The sequence below is a fragment of the Scardinius erythrophthalmus genome (assembly GCF_964197995.2).
Source record: "Scardinius erythrophthalmus genome assembly, chromosome: 4".
Classification (NCBI taxonomy): domain Eukaryota; kingdom Metazoa; phylum Chordata; class Actinopteri; order Cypriniformes; family Leuciscidae; genus Scardinius; species Scardinius erythrophthalmus.
Window position 1 is genome coordinate 20,765,139 of NC_138224.1, and position 20,409 is coordinate 20,785,547.

At 42.7% G+C, this 20,409-nt stretch overlaps 1 protein-coding gene across 1 annotated transcript; it reads left to right on the forward strand.

The window, feature by feature from the left end:
- Positions 1–268: 268 nt before the first annotated feature.
- LOC308689266 (solute carrier organic anion transporter family member 1C1-like) lies at positions 269–17,427 on the forward strand (the record flags this gene model as incomplete). Its single annotated transcript, XM_081362919.1, has 16 exons — positions 269–376; positions 1,429–1,570; positions 1,752–1,884; positions 2,250–2,356; positions 2,448–2,600; positions 2,696–2,794; positions 4,301–4,504; positions 6,154–6,318; positions 6,405–6,600; positions 6,744–6,909; positions 7,005–7,192; positions 8,377–8,441; positions 8,570–8,687; positions 8,762–8,899; positions 14,072–14,636; positions 17,188–17,427. The coding sequence occupies 16 exons, from the start codon at positions 269–271 to the stop codon at positions 17,425–17,427; spliced, it is 2,787 nt and encodes a 928-aa protein (XP_081219045.1).
- Positions 17,428–20,409: the final 2,982 nt, after the last annotated feature.

Genomic DNA, 20,409 nt, shown 5'->3' on the forward strand with positions numbered 1-20,409 from the left:
TTTTTTATTTAAGAAAAAACTGTAACTGCTTAAGTCCATTAAATAGTGGTTCTTAACTTTATTTATTTTTTGTCCGTTTTTAAGACATCGAGGCAGTTCAACATAGTATCAAAATTTATTTTTTTATTGTATTTTTTTTCACTTATGACATTTTTTACAGTTTCCATTTTTCCACATAAGCACACAACTTCAACTTTGCAGAGTTTGTCTTCTTTCATTTTCCATTAGTTTGTGATTTGTTTACCTCTTCACTAGCCCATTGTTCAACATGACAGAGGAGGGCAGCCCAGAGGGGTTCTTTGAGTCCAGACCAATGGAGTATTCAGACAGTAATAAGAAAACATCTCAGGCCAAATGCTGCTCCCCAAGTCTAAAGGCAAGAGACATTGGCTTTGACCATATGCATGTTTAACCGAGCAACAAGTGTAGAACCACTATTAGCTGATTATTTGTTTTAATTGTGGTGTATAATAGCTGTTATACTTCTGGGCCCGTATCCCTAAAGAATTTTTGTGCAAAAAGTGGCTCCTAGCGGCCAAATTCTAAGAAAATTCTCAGAGTCATGACGTTTTCTTAGAATTTCCCCTAAAAGTGACACGAAAATCCCAGTTAATATAAAAGCTATTCCTCAAGATTCCTAGCGCTTAAAAGGGCTCCTAAGGCGAGATCTGCTAAGAGCAGGGAAGAGGACTTTTAGTGGCTTAGGAGTTCCCCTAAGCAGCTGCACAAAATGGCCAACAGAGGAGGCAACCTTTATGTTCGTTCACCAACTGGGCCAGCAACAAACCTTGCTCCTCAGTCCAGTTCGGCTTGCGATTCCTTTTTTTCTCCATTTTCTGTGTTTGTAGGATATTTGTTAACAAGCCTTCATAAATAGACCAGCCAGCAATCACAGACATTGATAAAAGCTGAGCCGTGTTACCCTCGTTAAGACCACACTGAGTTGTAACGTTGCAATTTCTACTTTATTTTCCAGATATTTTCTTGAATGTGAAATATTATTTACAATTACAGTCTGCATAAGATTAGTGTGTATAATTATGTTTATTGATTTGAGGGTACATCCTTTGCTCATTATCACCAAAAGTTAATTTTCATCAAACTTGTAGGATCAACCAATCACGGCTTTTGAAATGATGACTCATACCTAGCAACGGGGTCAACCACACCTCCTCACTAAGATAGGATTTTCCATCCATTCCTTGCTCAGAGTTCACTGAAAATGTTCTGGAATCACTTCTAAGCTAAAACTCCTGGCAAGGAATTTTTAGGTTAAGTTAGGAGCTCTCTGAGAGTATTCTCAGAATCTTTAGGGATACGGGCCCTGACAAAAAAAAAAAGGTTAAATCTTCTGACTTAATCTCTTTTCTACCCTTTTCTACCCTTTTCTACCTCTTCTACCCTCTTCCCTCTTTTCTACCTGGAAAGATCTTTATTGGTGTACTTGCCTTCTGTTATTTCTCCAAATCCCTGACGGGGGCTTACACCAAAAGCACCATCACTCAGATTGAGAGGCGGTTTGAGATCCCAAGTTCTACTGTTGGTATCATCGATGGCAGTTTTGAAATGGGTGAGTTGAGATGTGTCGAGCTGCCCTGAGAAATGAGGGCCAAGGTTCACCCATTAGATGAGTACTTATAGCAGTGAGTCACACCACTGAGGCTGTAATGTGACTGAATTTGGGACAGTTGATTGATGGTATGCTATGACACAACATAGAGCTTGTTAAATAACGTCACATTTGCTTGCAGGTAATCTGTTGGTCATCACTGTGGTAAGCTACTTTGGCGCTAAGTTTCATAGGCCCAAGATCATTGGAGCAGGGGTCCTGCTGATGGGTATAGGGACACTGATAATGGCTTTACCTCACTTCATTATGGACCGGTGAGTAACGTTCATGGGTCAATGACAAATGAGGCATGTTCAGTTTCATATGATTTAAAAAAAAAACTCTTGAAACTCATGAAAAGTTCAAAAATGACTCAAAAAATGTAATTTAGTCCAAACATCATGTAAAAGGTATATTTTTCTTATCTGATATTTTAAGAGATTTGTCGATTATAAAAAAAATGTGTTTTAAGTCATTGCATCTATTAATTACTTTTAATGTTATGTTGAATCAATTAATGGATGGCCATATTCATACTAAAATATTTAATAAAGATCCACCTCAAAGTATTCTTCAAGATCTGTATTTTAAATGCATTTATTATGTATTTATTATTTATGTGTCTGATTGTTTCTGACAGGTACAAATACGATACAGCTGCCGCCCACACTAATGATGCTGATAATTTCACAGTGAGATCCACATGCTCATCTGACACCCAGAATACTGTTCAACAGCTTGTGTCCGGTAATGCATGGTTATATGTGGAGCATATGGAGTATTTTAATTGTAAATTGCAGTAAAATACCCAACATAGCACTCTATATGGGTTGTATAGGATGCCAAAAAGGGGAAGAGGAAAGCTCGCCCACATGGGTGATTGTGCTGTTGGGAAACATTATTCGTGGCATCGGGGAAGCCAGCATCGTTCCTTTGGGAATGTCTTTCATAGATGATTATGCACACCCAGAAAACTCTGCATTTTACATTGGTGAGAAAATTATTGTGTGTGTGTGTGTGTGTGTTTTTTAATCTCAAACCAAAGTACCTCATGTGATTCAGTCCATTTTTTTTTTTTTTCTGTAGGTTGCCTGCACACACTCGGAGTGATCGGGCCAATTTTCGGTTACTTGTTAGGATCTCTTTGTGCTAGACTTTACGTGGACATTGGCTTAGTTGATAGAGGTGAGTTAAAAATGTTATACCTTAGAGGTCACTAACAAGAAAGTACCAAAAAGAAGTGCAGTATTACTTTGTTTGTTTTGACATGTACCATGGAAGTACTTCCTCTCTGAAGAACCTTGAGGTACCATGCAAATACAAAATACCATACATATTCATATTCATGGTATATGCATATGGTAATGGTCAAGGTGGAGTTAGAGGGTCGGTAGGGTCTCAATCTGGAAAACGGGACCACCACAGAAGCATTTTCAGAGAAGAAGATAGACCATGGCAGAACTGGAACCATCGTGGCAGAACAGTCGAACACGATGGTGGAGCAGGAGGGCTCAGGAAAGGCCAGAGGAGCAAATGACAAAGGATAGGAAGGCAGACTATGAGGCCTCAGGAAAGCCGGCTGAGTGGAAGACCACAGAAGAGCCAACAGATTAGAAGATTAGAAACCCACCATAGGGAACCAGAAGTGTGGGTTGTGCCACAAGGATCTCCGATGCTGCAGCGGATCAGGGTAAGTATGCTTCAGGGGAAGTATCAGCAGATGCAGCTGGGAGCACTAAGTTGGTCTTCAGGCTGTAGATGGACTGAGCCATTACCACCATCCATTACTGTCACCAGGAGAACAGACCCATTTGGTACCTTGGGGAAAATAGGACTCCCTGGAAAGTTAGGAGAAACAGAATTAGGGGAGCCCAACACATGAAGCCATGGAGGCTGAAGGAACTAGGAGCCTGGCAGAATCAATGGACAGAGGTAACAAGGTCAAACTGGAGGGAGGAGTAACATAGAGGGAGCCAGTGAAAGGAGGGACCCCTAATGAACTGACGGATGGAAATTCCATGGAGGAGCTGGTGGAGTAGTAAAGGAGGATTAAGGTTGGTCTTTGCGGCCAGAACAAAAGGTTCAATGGAGACTCCTGTTACCTACAAGAATTATAGCCCATGAGTGGCCTCTATGGTCAGGGAAAAGGAATGGAAGAAAGTATGGTTGATTTCAACAACAGAGATGGCTGAAGATCTGGTTGCTCCCTGTGGTTAAGATAAAGGAGGAGTGTTATCAGCTTGTCCTCTGCGAGAAGTTAAGATCCCACTGATTTCATAATAAAGGGCTGGTCTACACAGTTTGATGGTGCACCCAAGTGCAGGGTATTTTTTTTAAGTTTATGGACAGTGAACAGGTAAGGATGGTAACAGTTGGGATTGCAGGACAGGTAAGATAGGAACCACACAGATGGAGAACAGATGAAGATAAGGAGTCTTTCTATAAAGGAAAGCTGAGATGGACAAGAGGTGAGTAACTCTACTAACTAAGAACAGAGAAGTCCATTTGTTCTTATCAGAGATCAGACACTGAGTGACTGTGGAGTATAAATGCTGTTCTTGATAGCAGGTGTGATAGAATATATGGAGTGGGCAAATAGTGAAATGATGTGGCCCGGGCTGGTGGAGGTGTCACATATATATTTTTCTAACACATAGTTTGTTTATTTGTATATATTCTTCTCATTATCAGAGAGTGTGACCATCACCCCTCAGGACTCTCGCTGGGTTGGGGCCTGGTGGTTGGGTTATGTGGTTTCTGGGCTGTTGACTCTGCTTGCTGCTTTTCCTCTCTGGTTCCTGCCAAGAGCTTTACCTGAAAACCCCCAAACCTATGAGCTAGACAACCCCTCAAAACAACATAAACACATACCCAGCATTACAGAGATAGCTAAAGGTATGGCAACCTTACACAGACCACAAGGTCTAATTAAATCTACAGTTTTTTACAATCACTTTGTTACTATTTTCAGAACCTTGATGTCATTTTTCACAACTCTAGACACAAAACTCACAACCAATGGTCAAAATGCACATTTTTCAAAACTCTAACCCTTTTCTCAATTGCTTGGATACAATACACATAAAACTTAGATCATTTGTTCATTCAACAAAAATCACCTGTTCAATATGACACAACTTAACATCAAAGTACTACTATTTCAAAAGGCAATTCACACATTACATTTCAAATGAGTGTCTATTCATTTCCTTACATTGATCTAACTATCAATTGATACAACTGCTCAAAATGATAAGAAACTATTGCATTACTCTGAATGCATAGTTGTATGGAAACAGACAAACAATCTTCCATGTTTACTAAATCATGAAAGTTTCAAGATAATGATATTCATTGTCACCAATTAGCATGGAGCATGAACCAATTAGACTACAATATCCATGGATGTAGCCTAATATTTGATCATACTGCTTCATCAGACACTGTGTCTATGGTCCCAAACACTGTACTACCTTTTCAGACTATGTACAGTATTGACAGCACTGCACTGTATAGATCATCACTCCTGTTCTGTTTCTTACAGTACAAGCAAGCAAGTTGAGGAACACTGCATTTGATGTTTTACAGTACTGTCTTTTCTTTTCTATTTCATAGCTAATTATTTTTTGCTTTGATTCAAATAAACCTATGTTGTGATTGTACTGTAGTGTTTTGCATCAATATATTACAAACTTTGTTCAATGATTCCACTGTAGTATTCTCTCTACTACTGCAGTGCCTTTACAGAGATGTATTTACTGTACATGTAGTGCCGTAATGAAACCTGTATCACCTATTTTGTTCTACAATATTTAATGATTGTACGAACAATGACACAATGAAACTATCAGTTGCTTGTGTGTGGGTGATCTATAGTTATGTCTCAACGGTATTTCACAGTAAATTAGTTTTTTGAACCAATGATTGTGCAAGTGCAAGATTTCTTTAAAGATGTGAATACACAATGCAATGTTTTGAACATTAGATAGCCTGTGTTACAAGTGATAACCGTTTTGAGTTTTGTGTCTAAAGTTTTGAAAAATGACATCAAGGTTCTGAAAATAGTAGCAAAGTGATTGTAAAAAACTGTAATTAGTCACTGAGACTAAGGGTGTACTCACACTAGCCAGTTTGAACCGTGCCCGAGTGCGTTTGACCACCAAAGCGTGGTTCGTTTGACTAGTGTGAGTGCTCCGAACCGTGTGTGTGTGTGTGTGTGTGTGTGTGTGTGTGTGTGTGTGTGTGTGTGTGTGTGTGTGTGTGTGTGTGTGTGTGTGTGTGTGTGTGTGTGTGTGTGTGTGTGTGTCACTATGGAGCTTTACAGTTTCAGTCTCTTTTAATTATACAAATTTAATTGGTGGCCAGGGGATCCTTCAGAAAATCAAATTTATGTAACACAGATCAACATAATACAGGTTTGGAAGAATATGAGTTTTTAGGAAATTATTGGTGGTTATTATTATAAATTATAAAGTGTTATTATGGTCTACTATGACAAATAAAAGAGATTGTTCTAAATATTTGCTTATTTGCTTGTTTTCTAGATTTTGGGCCGTCTCTGAAGCGTCTGCTCACCAACAAGATCTATCTCCTGTACCTGGTTTCCAATGTAGTGGCATTCAATGCCTTTGCCATATTAATAACATATACACCAAAGTATTTGGAACAGCAGTTTGGACAAAGTGCATCCAAGACCAACTTTCTCATTGGTGACAACTGCCATGATTGCGGCCATGTTTTTTTTTTTTTTTTTTTGCTGGCTGTTTAAACTGAGTGTGCTTATATATTTCTGTAGGAGTGATATCTGTTCCACCATCGGCTCTGGGTATGTTCCTGAGTGGGTGGATAGTGAAGAGGTCTAAACTGGATCTGCTGGGATCTGCAAGAATGTTGTTTTTCACTGCAATTGCCGCATTGTTTCTCACCATACCTTGCTTTGCTCTTAGCTGTGTAAATACAGATATCGCTGGGGTCACGGTGCCCTATCAAGGGTACTTTCACCTCCAGTCACACTCTTATTGCATCATGGAAACTACACATTATCCATCAACTGAATCTATCCTTAACAAACTGCTTGCCCTATCTAGGGTCATATAAATATGTAATATAATATGATCAATTGTTTATGTAGCAGATATATAGAAGTTCAGAATATAAGCAGTGATGTCCTCACTTCTTGCAATGCCGACTGTGGGTGTCCTGACTTCCAATGGGATCCAGTGTGTGGACAGAATGGAGTGACCTACATCTCTCCTTGTCACGCAGGCTGCAGTTCCACTCATGGCACAGGACAGAATATGGTGAACAACTATCTTTAACTCTTGCCCTCAAATTCATTATTACATGTGTTTGAGTGTCTTTTCTTTCATTTTTTTCATTTGCATGTGTTTGTCAGACATTCCACCACTGTACATGTGTCCAGAGCTGGGGAATGAGTGCTGGGAACTCCTCTGCAGTGCTTGGACAGTGTTCACGAGAGAGCAGATGTACTATAATGTTCTACATCTATCTGGGGCTGCAGTCTTTCGCCTTCTTTGTGAACTGTTTGGGCACTGTTCCCTTCTTCATCATCTCATTGAGGTTGTGTTTAATTACTTTACATGCTTTGTGTAGCAGGTAGGGTGGTTGAGATGGGAAGTGTACCTTTAAGGCTCGCTCACTGGCACTGATTATTTGGATCAGATGGCGTAAGTGACGCCCTTTAAATTAAAATGAACAGAAAAACATTAATGCGGTGTGAGTTGAAGAGTGAGCCTCTTGGTGTATCGGCTGTGTAAACGGGAGAACTTCGGTTTGGCGTCTGCATGTATGGTGACCAGTAAATGGTACCAGCAGTTACGAGTCTACAGAAACTTGCTTACATAATAGCGAGTAGTGATTCTACACGGGTTTGCAGCAACAAGCAACACTGGTGAGAGTGTGCACAGCTATTAGTCATCCACACCATTTAACTTTACTGTTACGGGGCATATAGCTCTAATTCATCTAGGCTGGTGTCCAAAGAAAAACGAGGATTGCCTTTGTCTGTCACTAGCCACTGTTTTTCCTGGGTTTAATCATTCTGTTTTACTTTTTATTTCTTTGGATGTTTGTGTGTGTGTCTTGGGGATCTGCTACCACCGCTCTGTGGTGACCTGGACCTAGGTGGGCCTAGGATGGAGTTCTGCTAGTGGTAGCTTGTTAATCTAAATGTTTTTTTTTTTTTTTTTTTCTGTTTGGCAATCATTATACTCCAATATTCGCCCTATGGGCATTGTGCAATATCTCCTTTGGGGACAGTGTCTATTTTGCAATGTTCACTAGTGTGAAGTGTGAAATGCTGTGTTAGTGTATGTATGCACGGCCGATTTGGTTTGAAGTGTCTCTTGCAGTGTTGGAGTGTGTGAACAGTATCTATTTATTCGACTTTATTCACTGTAGTCTTGGTATTGTTAGACTTTATATCCTGTAACTCATTTACTATGAGACTTTTATTCACTGTGACTTATTTATTGTAGAATTGTTCACTGTTATCTACGGGGACCATTGTCTGCTCTGATTGCCAATCAGTACATTATTGTCTAGTGTTTAATAAAATTATATTTGAGTACATCAGTCCCATTTCTGTTCCTTCATTGGATACAACCTGCCTAAATAGTTTAAAGGGGAGCGCTGTTTGGGTCTTCTAGTTTAGATATTAAAATTGTGTGTGTTGGAGCGCCCCCTAGGGGTCACATTGGTATTTATATGGATGAAATTTTTATTAAATGTTTAATCTGTTCTTGCAGGATTGTGGATCCTGAGCTGAAGTCTCTCTCAGTGGGCGTGCAACTGTTAGTTTTAAGAGTTTTGGGTAAGTTCACATTTGTATTGTTTGGGTTTATTTAGAAGAAATGCCCCAAGAATGGAAATTAATTCAGATGTTATTCACATTAAGGTCTGGCACAGCATTGTTTTTAATGCAATTTCACTCTTTTAAAGGTGGCATTCCTGCTCCCATTTACTTTGGGGCTCTTATTGACTCTACCTGTCTGAAATGGGGTCACAAGAAATGTGGTGGAAGAGGTGCTTGCAGAATGTATGCCACTGAGACTTTTAGGTGAGCAAATCTTGCAGGAGTATTCTATGTAGCCCCAACTGATGCATGCTAAAATGTAATGTGACCCTCATTAGGTTCCTGTTTCTGGGACTGGTCAACTGTCTCCGGTTGTTAGGATATATCCTGTTATGGGTGGCCATCACACAGATTAACAGGAAAGTACAGAATGATAAACGGAAGTCCGAGGACATAGAACTGCAAGAGCCTATGCTGTATGGTCCAGAACAGCAGAATACTCTAAAATAATGTTCTGCGTTGTTTTATTTTGTATTTGTATATGTGTGCTTTTTTTATGTTTTGTTCCTGGGTCATTTTAAAAATATGGTAACATATGGAGGAATGACATACGTGGAATCCACACGTACCAGATGTGGGCCGCGCACATATGCATTCAAATGCACATGCCTATCGACTAAACATGTAATGTGCATGTGAATGCCGTCACCGTTTTCACAGAAATGGTTTACACGGAAATGATAACGGTATTGCTTTCAAAACTTGTTTTCAGCTGAAAACGGTGTTGTGTAAGCGGCCCTTAAGTTAATAACTAATGATTTTTACAACAAATTAATCAATCAAAAACTTACTTAAGCTAGACAATGACTTTCTTCTAGAGCTGCTGTACTGCCAAAACAATCTTTGTTGCATTCATTTCCTATTATCACTGTAAATCTGCTTTGAAACAATCTGTATTGGAAAAAGCACTTTATAAATGGAGGTGACTTGAATTCACTTGACTACAGTAATGTTTTCTTTAGACTAGTGACTTGTCTACCATTACGACAGCTTTGCTATAACTGTGTAGCTAGTTAGCTCAAAGAAATATTAATGATCAATCATAACTTGTTATAATTGATTATGAATATTTGGTTATGAATAGAATTAACTTAATGTAGTAAAATTAATATTACAATCAACCCACCTGTTCGTCCCATGAACACTCAAGGGTTAATTGTCTATTCATTCTAAGAAATACTCATTTCCGGGGAGGGAAATGTCTTTCTTACTGTACATTACTACTAAGAGCCTGTAGTCAAAATCTAAATTGTAAAGTAAACTTTGTTGCAAGCAGAGAATCAGAACCAAATACGTATTGTGCACAAGTTTTATTAACTAAATCACAAACATAACTAATCTAAACACACATAAATACATGCATATGTGGCAATATTATGGGCAAGAAATTTATAATCACACTTTAATTTATACCCGACTACGCCACCCTGGTGGAGGACCAGGGAAATACTCCAAAGAAGGACACACAGGTAAGTGTTACCCACTGAGGGCAAAGATTTAAACCAGTGAGACAGGGGTAACAATACAAAACATACTTTATTTTAATAAAACATCATGAACATCACTAAAAACTCACAGGATAGAAAAATACTTCTCCAGGGCCAGGCTTCACAGGAACAAGGCAGGCCGGGCGCACTCGAGAGGTCGTCCAAACCCATTTAAATTCACCCCAAATCAGACTGCAAGGCACTGCAAGGCAATTGTCTCAACACACATCACACACTGTGAAGCACACGCCTCTAGATAAAGGCAGCCGGCCTCCCCTGTTCCACATCGAATCCCTACCGGCTCCTGGAGACACAGAAAGAGGATTAGCCACTAATTATGAGAAAATTATACTACACAAAAACCACCAACCCAAATAAAATATACAAACACAAAGATGGCACGTCGAGGGCGTCCCAGCTTCCTGACCAAGTATGGCCAAGCAGGGAGCAATGCCTGAATGGTCACCAACAGAATCCAACTCAAAAACGGTTACAATATTAGCATAATAAATTGCACTAAAGAGAACCATAAATTAATATGTAGTAATGTTGAAAAAATAACCCAAAAACCATAAAAAAAAAAACAACTAGTTGGCCAAAGGAATATATTTATGGCCAAAGAGTCCTCAATCTTGACCTTTCTATACATACTCATAGACTCCTTCTAATGCTACATAAGCCATATAGACATCCATATCTGACCATTTGAACTTATTATACTTTTAAACTATAGAAAGTTATAGACTCTTTCTGATGATAAATCAGCTATTCAGAGGTCCCATTTTGACCTACTGAACATATTTCTGACCAAAGAGTCCTAAAAGATTAACACTATACATTCAGACTGATATCTTCGGATGTTATATCATCCTGACAAAAGTCCATATTTGACCTACCAAATTTTTTTCTGGCCAAGGAGTACTCCAAACTTGACCTTTCCATACTTGTTGACTCTTTCTGATGTTACGTCATCCATACAGAATTCCATATTTGACTCAAGGAACATATTTCTGTACAGAGACCTTGAACTTTAACCTTACTATACATATTTCTCGTACTATACAGACTTCTCGTGATGTTATATCATCCAGACTGTAGTCGACCAATTGAACATATTTTTGGCCAAAGAATTCTCAAAATATTTTTTACTATTATAAACTTACCGACTCCTTCTGATGTCAAATCAGCCTTACAGAAGTCCATATTTGACCCAAGCAATATATTTATGGCCAATTAGTCTTCAATCATGGACTTTCTATACTCATAGACTCCTTCTAATGCTACATAAGCCATATAGATATCCATATCTGACCTTTTGAACTTATTTCTGGTCAAAGGGTCCTCACAAGGTTTTAAACTATATAAAGTTATAGACTCTTTCTGATGACAAATCAGCTATTCAGAGGTCCCATTTTGACCTACTGAACATATTTCTGGCCAAAGAGTTCTTGAACATTATCTTGCTATACTACAGATTGACTTCTTGTGATGTTATTTTAACCAGCCAGTAGTCTATTTTTGACCTATTGAACATATTTCTGGCCAGAGTCCGTGAACATTAACTCACTATATACATATAGACTGACTTCTCATATTGTTAAGTCAGTCAGACAGTAGTCCATATTTGACTGATTGAAAAATAATTTGACCAAAGAGTTCTCAAAAGGATTTTGTCTATCATAAATGTATAGACTCCTTCTGATGTTAAATCAGCCATACAGAAGTCCATATTTGACCTTCTGAACATATTTCTGGCCAGAGACCTTGAACATTTACCTTACTATACATATTTCTCCTACTATAAAGACTTCTCGTGTTGTTTTATCAGCCAGACTGTAGTCCATATTTGACTGATTTAACATGTTTTTGGCCAAAGAATCCTCAAAATGTTTTTTACTCTTAGAAACTCATAGGGCCCTATCTTGCACCCAGTGCAATTGACTTTGTACACCGACGCATGTATCATTCCTATTTTGCGGACTTTTCCCCTCCACAGACGCACGTCGGTAAGTTAGGAAATACACTTGCGCTCTCCAGGGCGGTTCAGCGCAAAGAGGAGGCGTGTTCCGGCGCAAACGTTCCCTCATGCTATTTTGCAGGTTTAGAAAACAATTGCGCCACTAACCAGGAAAAAAATAGTTTAAAGTCAGTGGCGCGTTGCGCATGTTATTCATATGCTATTTTAAGGGATGCATGCTTGGCCATAATCAATGTAGCGTGTGCACAATGCGCATACACTTTGGTTCTCTCATCTACACAGAAGCAGCAGTTTTCATTTTTGCAAATCATACATTATTACGATAGATAGATAGATAGATAGATAGATAGATAGATAGATAGATAGATAGATAGATAGATAGATAGATAGATAGATAGACAATTTATTATAAAAGCATACATCTAGCTTACACATTTACCCAAATTATCATACGCCTTTTTAACCGAAGTTAATTTGGGTGGGTTTCTCCATCCCCAACGTCCCTGACGAGAGCGTTGCTATCCTTGGCTGTGAACCGCTCCTGGCGCGCGCCTGGCAAATCTGCCGTTACAATAGGAATCTGCTTTAGAAAAAGCCCGTCTGCTCTTAAAGGGAATGTGAGATGACGCTCTGATTGGTTTATTTCACGTTACGCCCAAACCACACCTATGAATAATGAAGCTACTTCAGACCAACCCATTTTAGATTTGCGCCTGGCGCAAGAGTCATTTATCCCGCCGGGAAAATAGCAACAGCGCCAAGACCCGCCCACAACGTTACTTGTGCTTTTCGCTTTGACACTTGCGTTTCAGATCGTTAAAATAGGGCCCCTTCTGTTCATTCTATATACAAACGTGTCAGAGCAAATATGTAAATAGGACCATTATTAAATATGCGGATGACACCATTATAGTGAGTCTGCTCCATAAAAATGATAGAGGCCATGGTCCAATAATTGAAGACTTTGTCCAATTAGACAGTGGGCCGAACGCTGCTATCTGCTTTAGTTTTTGAAATGATAGATCCTCGAGAATAGAGTAGTATAATTTTTTTCTGAACACGTATCCGTTTGTTGGCAGTGTGAAGTCGATCCAATTTTTTTGAAAACTAAATTTACGTTTAATAAACGGATTAGGCAAATGTGAGGGAGTACTATACATCTAACCAATGAAAAAACAAGTTCTATCGTCACGTGACTAACGTCTGCCAATAATATTCGTTCAAAATATAGTCACATTACCACGACTGTAGCGGTAGCACATGCGTTCTCTAACTAGCCACATCCATGAGTAACTTACATGCCATGAAAGCGGGAGCACTTTCTATGGTGTAAAATCTTGGGGAAATCACAATAAAATCTTCTCTACAGAAAACTACACAATCAAACATTTTCCTGCAGCAATCCTATCAGAAGTCGAGAAACATTAACAGCGGCATCCAAGATTCCAGGTGTAATGGCTCCGGTAAGTACTCTGTGTAACTGCTGTTTGTACCTGTCTCATAACGTTAGCTAATGTTAGCTTAGTGGATGAACTCTGTAAACCGTTAACGTATAACGTTATTCCATTTTATGTTTGTTTTTACAGGTAACGTTAAACTTGTTAGAAATGACACAACGTTACAGATCACAGAGAAAAAAACATTTGTTTTGAGGAGAGGCAGAGCTAACGTGTTAGCTAGATGTAATTTAAGCAGTGCATGTTAACATTGACGTAAACAGTTATTCTATCAGGCTGCAGCGCCGTAAATTAGGATATAAAAGACAATTACTAGACAGAGATTAAAGTGAAAAAGATAACATTTATTATATAAGTTTACATCTACTAGCTACATCACCTAATAGATCATGGAAGAGATAACATGTAACGTTATTACTAGCTAGCTACATACGATTACATCAACTACAGACAACCTAACGTTACTAGCTAGGCATGGAAGAAATAACATATATTAAATAGGTTTACATCAACAGCAGATATCCTAATAGCTAGTCATGGAAGAGATACCATGCATCAAATAACATTACATTACAATATTTATCCTAAATGTTATACATTTTACAACAAAGTAATTCAAACTATTTTTTTTTTTTTACATTTCTCTTTCCGCTTGGACTGGTCTAGCACAAGATCCTCACCGCTGGTTTCGTCCAGCTCAAGGTCCTCACCGCTGGTCCTGTCCAGTTCTAAGTCCTCGCCGCTGGTCTCGTCTAGTACTGAGGCTGCACCTTGCCATCAAGGACGGAGGAGGAGGAGAAGGGCTTCTTATCTCCCCAACGCCCCGGTGGTCGTCCCTGTGCAGCATGCGGTCATTTCAGAGGCCGTCCCTGTGCAGCGTTTGGTCATTTTGGAGGCCGTCCCTGTGCAGCGTGCGGCCATTTTGGAGGCCGTCCCTGTGCAGCGTGCGGTCATTTTAGAGGCCGTCCCTGTGCAGCATGCGGTCATTTCAGAGGCCGTCCCTGTGCAGCGTTTGGTCATTTTGGAGGCCGTCCCTGTGCAGCGTTTGGTCATTTTGGAGGCCGTCCCTGTGCAGCGTGCGGCCATTTTGGAGGCCGTCCCTGTGCAGCGTTTGGTCATTTTGGAGGCCGTCCCTGTGCAGCGTGCGGCCATTTTGGAGGCCGTCCCTGTGCAGCATGCGGTCGTTTTGGAGGCCGTCCCTATGCAGCGTGACCGCGTCCCTATGCCCTCAGTGACCGCGACACTGGCCATTATGGCCACAGCCATGTGGTGTGTGTGGGCTGCGCACACACTTGAGCCGGTGGTGTCTGTTCCTGAGCCTGTGGTGTCTGTTCCTGAGCCGGTGGTGTCTGTTCCTGAGCCGGTGGTGTCTGTTCCTGTTCCTGAGCCGGTGGTGTCTGTTCCTGTTCCTGAGCCGGTGGTGTCTGTTCCTGTTCCTGAGCCGGTGGTGTCAGTTCCAGTTACTGAGCCGGAGCCGGTGGTGTCTGTTCCTGAGCCGGTGGTGTCTGTTCCAGTTCCTGAGCCGGAGCCGGTGGTGTCTGTTCCTGAGCCGGTGGTGTCTATTCCAGTTCCTGAGCCGGTGGTGTCTGTTCTTGTTCCTGAGCCGGTGGTGTCTGTTCCAGTTCCTGAGCCGGTGGTGTCTGTTCCTGTTCCTGAGCCGGTGGTGTCTGTTCCAGTTCCTGAGCCGGTGGTGTCTGTTCCTGTTCCTGAGCCGGTGGTGTCTGTTCCAGTTCCTGAGCCGGTGGTGTCTGTTCCTGTTCCTGAGCCGGTGGTGTCTGTTCCAGTTCCTGAGCCCTGGCCGCCCGAGGGGTCGTCTCCGCCCTGGCCGCCCGAGGGGTCGTCTCCGCCCTGGCCGCCCGAGGGGTCTTCACCGCCGTGGCCGCCCGAGGTGTCTTCACCGCCGTCGCCGCCCGAGGGGTCGTCTCCGCCCTGGCCGCCCGAGGGGTTGTTTTCGCCCTGGTCTTCACTGCCGTGGCCGCCCAAGGGGTCTTCACCGCCGTGGCCGTCCGATGGACTGTCTGCTTTGCCCTGGCCGCCCGATGGACTGTCTGCTTTGCCCTGGCCGCCGGATGAACTGTCTGCTTCGCCCTGGCCGCCGGCTAAGCCATCACCCCCTGTTCCTGTTCCCCTGCATGGTCCTGGCCCTCCCATCCCTCCCTCGGATTTTTCACGTTCCACCTTCCTCTTGGACTCTTGTGTTGTCTTGGTTTCTGTCATGGAGCGTCTGGTAGTCGCTCCGTAGAGGGGAGGTTCTGTCACAGTGTCTGGATGTGTTCCCTGGGGTTCACTAGAGGTCCTCGTTCTCACGGTGTCATTCACATTAGACTACAAGTCCCAGCATTCTGTTCTGTCACTTATCTGATTATTGCACTCAGCTGGTTCCCATCACTTTGTTAGTTCTGTGTGTATATATGCCCTGTCTGTGTTAGTGTTTGTTACGGAGTCCTTGTTTTATGTCAGCACTTCTGAAGTTTGTATCTGCCCTGTTCATGTTTATTTCTTGTGTTTTGGATTGCCTTACCGGATATTTGACCCTTGCCTGGACTAGTTGTGAGTACGGATTACCCAATAAATATCACTGCTTTTGGATCTACCTTTTCCTGTGTGTGTTCGTGACAGAAGGACTCCGTCACAAACACTAACACAGACAGGGCATATATACACACAGAACTAACAAAGTGATGGGAACCAGCTGAGTGCAATAATCAGATAAGTGACAGAACAGAATGCTGGGAATTGTAGTCTAATGTGAATGACATCGTGAGAACGAGGACCTCTAGTGAACCCCAGGGAACACAACCAGACACTGTGACAGACACACAGGAAAAGGTAGATCCAAAAGCAACGATATTTATTTATTTTACAGTCAGACGATATCTTTCCTGGGCACAGAGCTGGACTCGCTGTCCATGATAGCACGACTATCGCCACAGCGCGCGGTAGACATTCAGCGTGCAGCGAATTCTTTCTGCTGCGGCACATCTGCCCGCTCAAGAAATTTCAGAAGATGCTAGGTCTCATGGCCTCAGCATCATCAGTGCTCCAGCTGGGCCTGCTCCGCATGCGCCCACTGCAGTTCTGGCTGAAAGCGCGAGTCCCACGCCGAGCGTGGACATCCGGTCTGCTTCGTCTCAAGGTCAATCAGAAGTGCGTCACAGCTCTGAAACCTTGGAAAGCGGATGACTGGTACCAATCAGGTGTAAGCTTGGGGACTTCCTCGAGGGTGAGGGTGGTGTCTACGGACGCATCCACCTCGGGATGGGGAGCGCTGCTCGAGGGCAGACCGTTCTTCGGCCAGTGGTCAGAACGGGAGAAGCTTCTGCACATAAACTGCCTCGAAATGCTGGCAGTAGACAACGCGCTGACGCGTTTTTGTCCCCGAATAAAAGGACGCCACGTCCTGGTCTGCTCGGACAACATATCTGTGATGTCCTACATAAATCGCCAGGGCGGCCTCAGGTCCAGGAACCTGCACAGGCTAGCAGAACGCCTCCTGGTATGGGCTCAGCGCAACCTGCGCTCGCTGAGAGCAGCGCACGTGCCAGGGCTCCTAAACATAGGACCAGACAGACTGTCCAGGAACAATGTTCCGGCAGGCGAATGGTCTCTACACCCACAGACAACTGCTGTGGAAGAAATTCGGCAGAGCGGAAGCAGACCTGTTCGCGTATCAAGAAAACGCTCACTGTCCGGAATTTTTCTCCAAGAGCAGGGACGCGCTGGCTCATGTATGGCCCCGCCGTCCGCTCTATGCTTTTCCCCCCGTTTTTCTTCTGCCTCAGGTGATAGAGCGGATCAGGGAAGAAAGATGCTCAGTACTGCTCATAGCACCGTTCTGGAAAAAACAACCTTGGTTCCCGGTTGTGATGCAGCTAGCGAGCACTGCCCCGTGGCCAGTGCCAGTGAGGAGAGACCTCCTCTCTCAGGCCCACGACTCGAATTGGCATCCTCACCCGGAATTGTGGTCCCTTCATGTCTGGGCCATCAACGGGTACATGCTGAACTCCCAAAGGGAGTGTTAAACACGATCACGCAGGCTAGAGCTCCGTCTCCGAGACGTCTCTACTCCTCGAAAACGTCAGTGCTTTCGGGCTGGTGCACGGCCCGTGGCGTGTCACCCACAGACTGTGGAGTGACGGAGGTGCTTTCCTTCCTACAAGAGCTGTTGGATAAGGGCAGGACCCCTTCCACGCTCAAAGTTTATGTGGCGGCTATAGCAGCGTTCTCGAGAACAATGCTTGGTCAGTCAATAGAAAGGAACGATTAAGTCATCCGCTTCCTTAGAGGGGCTAAGAGACTGAATCCTCCCAGACCTCCCTCAGTCCCCGTATGGGACCTTTCTACGGTGCTGGAAGCTATGAAAGGTGGCCCATTCGAGCCTTTACAGACGATTGATCTGAAACATCTGTCTTTCAAGACTGTGTTTCTGCTGGCTCTCGCTTCAGTGAAGTGCATAGGGGACTTACACGCGCTCTCAGTGAGCGCGACGTGCATGGAATTTGGGCCTAATGACTCAAGGGTTATACTCAAACCTAAGCACGGTTATGTTTCAAAATCCCTCAACACACCGTTTAGGGCGCAGGTCATTTCCCTGTCAGCCCTACCGGTCCCTGATGAGGAAGGAGACGCGAGCCTCCTTTGCCCAGTCAGGGCATTATGAGCTTATGTGTCTCGCTCGTCTGTTTTCAGACAGACAGAGCAGCTCTTTGTTTCGTTCAGCGGGACTAGCCGCGTCGAAACAGAGCCTATCCAGATGGATAGTTGATGCTATCGCGCTAGAATACGCCTCCAAGGGCATGCAATGCCCGTTGGGTGTCAGAGCGCACTCCACGAGAGGCATGGCTTCTTCGTGGGCCTGGTCGAGTGGGATTGCCTTGCAAGATATATGTACGGCGGCGGGCTGGGCCTCCCCGTCTACATTTATAAGGTTTTACATCCTAGAGGTTCCCGCCCTGCAGGCCAGGCTGCTGTCGGTCTAGTTAACCAGTATTGTCTGTCCTGATGCTATCAGCTCAGAATGCTGCGTCTACTGAGCACAGCTCAATGATCGACAGTGTAAATCAACAGCACAAAGATGTGTTTTTGGGCAGACTGTGTAAGACCCACATTTCCCCATCAGTTCAGGCCGTACCCCGCCCTGTCTGTATGATGTAATTCGCGTCTAAGCGACGCTGCTATACGCGAAAGAGTGCGGCTTCGCCCCTCCCTCTTCCCGGACTCCCTATGAGTTCCCTGGGTGATTGTGCACTATATGAACCCCGGGCTTTCGCCCTTGGGTCTTTGGTGTTAGATCCCAGCACGCACGACGTTTTACATTGGGTCCCCTAGCGTAAGATATCTTACGCAGTACGAGAGACCTCTCGTAAGAGAACGTACTCGGTTGCTAACGTAACCTCGGTTCTCTCTAGTAGAGGGAACAAGTACTGCGTACATTGCCGTGCATGCAACACGCTCTGGTTGCTTCGGTGATGAAAAACCAGATAATAGCTGCCTGCGAGCGGTATTTATAGGCCTAGACCACGCCCGTTTCGGCGGGATGTGACGCAGCGGGCGCGAAGCACCCTCATTGGGTCTGGCGTCACGCCAGGCCTTGCTCGATAGGCTGCTGCAGTTGACCGCAGAGCAGTCAATAGGCGCGTGAGCTGCCTCGCCTATGTCTGTATGCTGCCGCAACGCGTTTTGCATTATTGAAAAATTAAGGATAATTTTTGGCTTCAATATCTCGTGGAAAAAGGATTTTCTCCTAGCGTAAGATATCTTACGCAGTACGATAGACCTCTACTAGAGAGAACCGAGGTTACGTTAGTAACCAAGTACGTTTAGGTCTGGGGTAGGGTTCGGGTTAGACCGCTAGGAGGCGCCTTCTGGCCCATATCTATCTGCGTCTCAGATTGACGCTAAAGGGTGCCATGTGCGTTCGATGTAGACAAAATGTCAAAAGCGTCAGTATATGACGCCTTTGGATGAGAACGGGCTGAAAAATACACAGTATCAAAAAAATATTAGAATTAAAAGACACTACACAAGACAGTAAATCATTCACCCAATTTTCTGGGATGCATGTTCATTTATAGATCAGTTTGGAGTAACTGTAAATTCCCCTACAATATATTTTCTAGTGGGAGGAGTTGATCATTGGGGTTTTTCCACTATAAAGACACTTGTAACCCTTTACAGCTGTTTGATTCCCTGACGAAGGCCAGTGTGCTGAAACGCGTTGGAGTCATTTTAAAAGTCTTTTTTGACTATGCCATAAAATAAAGGCATTTTTAACATTCCAGGAGAGTGCCTTGGAGTTTTTCTTTTGTTTAAAATATATTTTTTAGCTTGGACAATGGATTAAACAAAGAAAGATTCTTCAGAGAACCTTCCAGATGCTAACACTGCCATCTAAAAAATGGAGAAATAAACAAATCCAAATATACAACATTAATGGATTTCTTTTTTTTTTTTTTTTTTTTTTAGAAACAAATGATGTCAAATAATTGTTTATTTTGGAATAACCTAACCATAAAACCTGCCTTTCAGCTGAATTGCATTTAGTTGCACTGTAATTCTACTGCTTTGAACATGTTAAGTTTCTCGATTATAGTATTACCGTTTGACAGTGCAATCAAAAAATGTAATGCTGTATTTAATGATGATACTTTTCCAAATTAAGAAATTTCATTCAGGGTTCCCACGACCAAGCAACGGTGCCGATCATTATGAAATAATCATTGGGTGGCGAATTACCAGTCATTGCCCTAACAGTTTATTCCTGCAGGGGGAGCTCGATGGCTCAGAAAATCAAATCACTTAAATTATATACGTTCGAACACATATAGTCTATAAATCAGTACGTAATCTCAGTAAATTTCTTAGATAAACGGATTTATCCAACAAAAAGTTTTGGGTACCACGACGAGTATGACGACATCCTGACAGCAAATGAATAATATTTATTATTATTATAAATAACATGCTTTAAAATTGGTTGATTTTTACACTGCACACTGCACAGA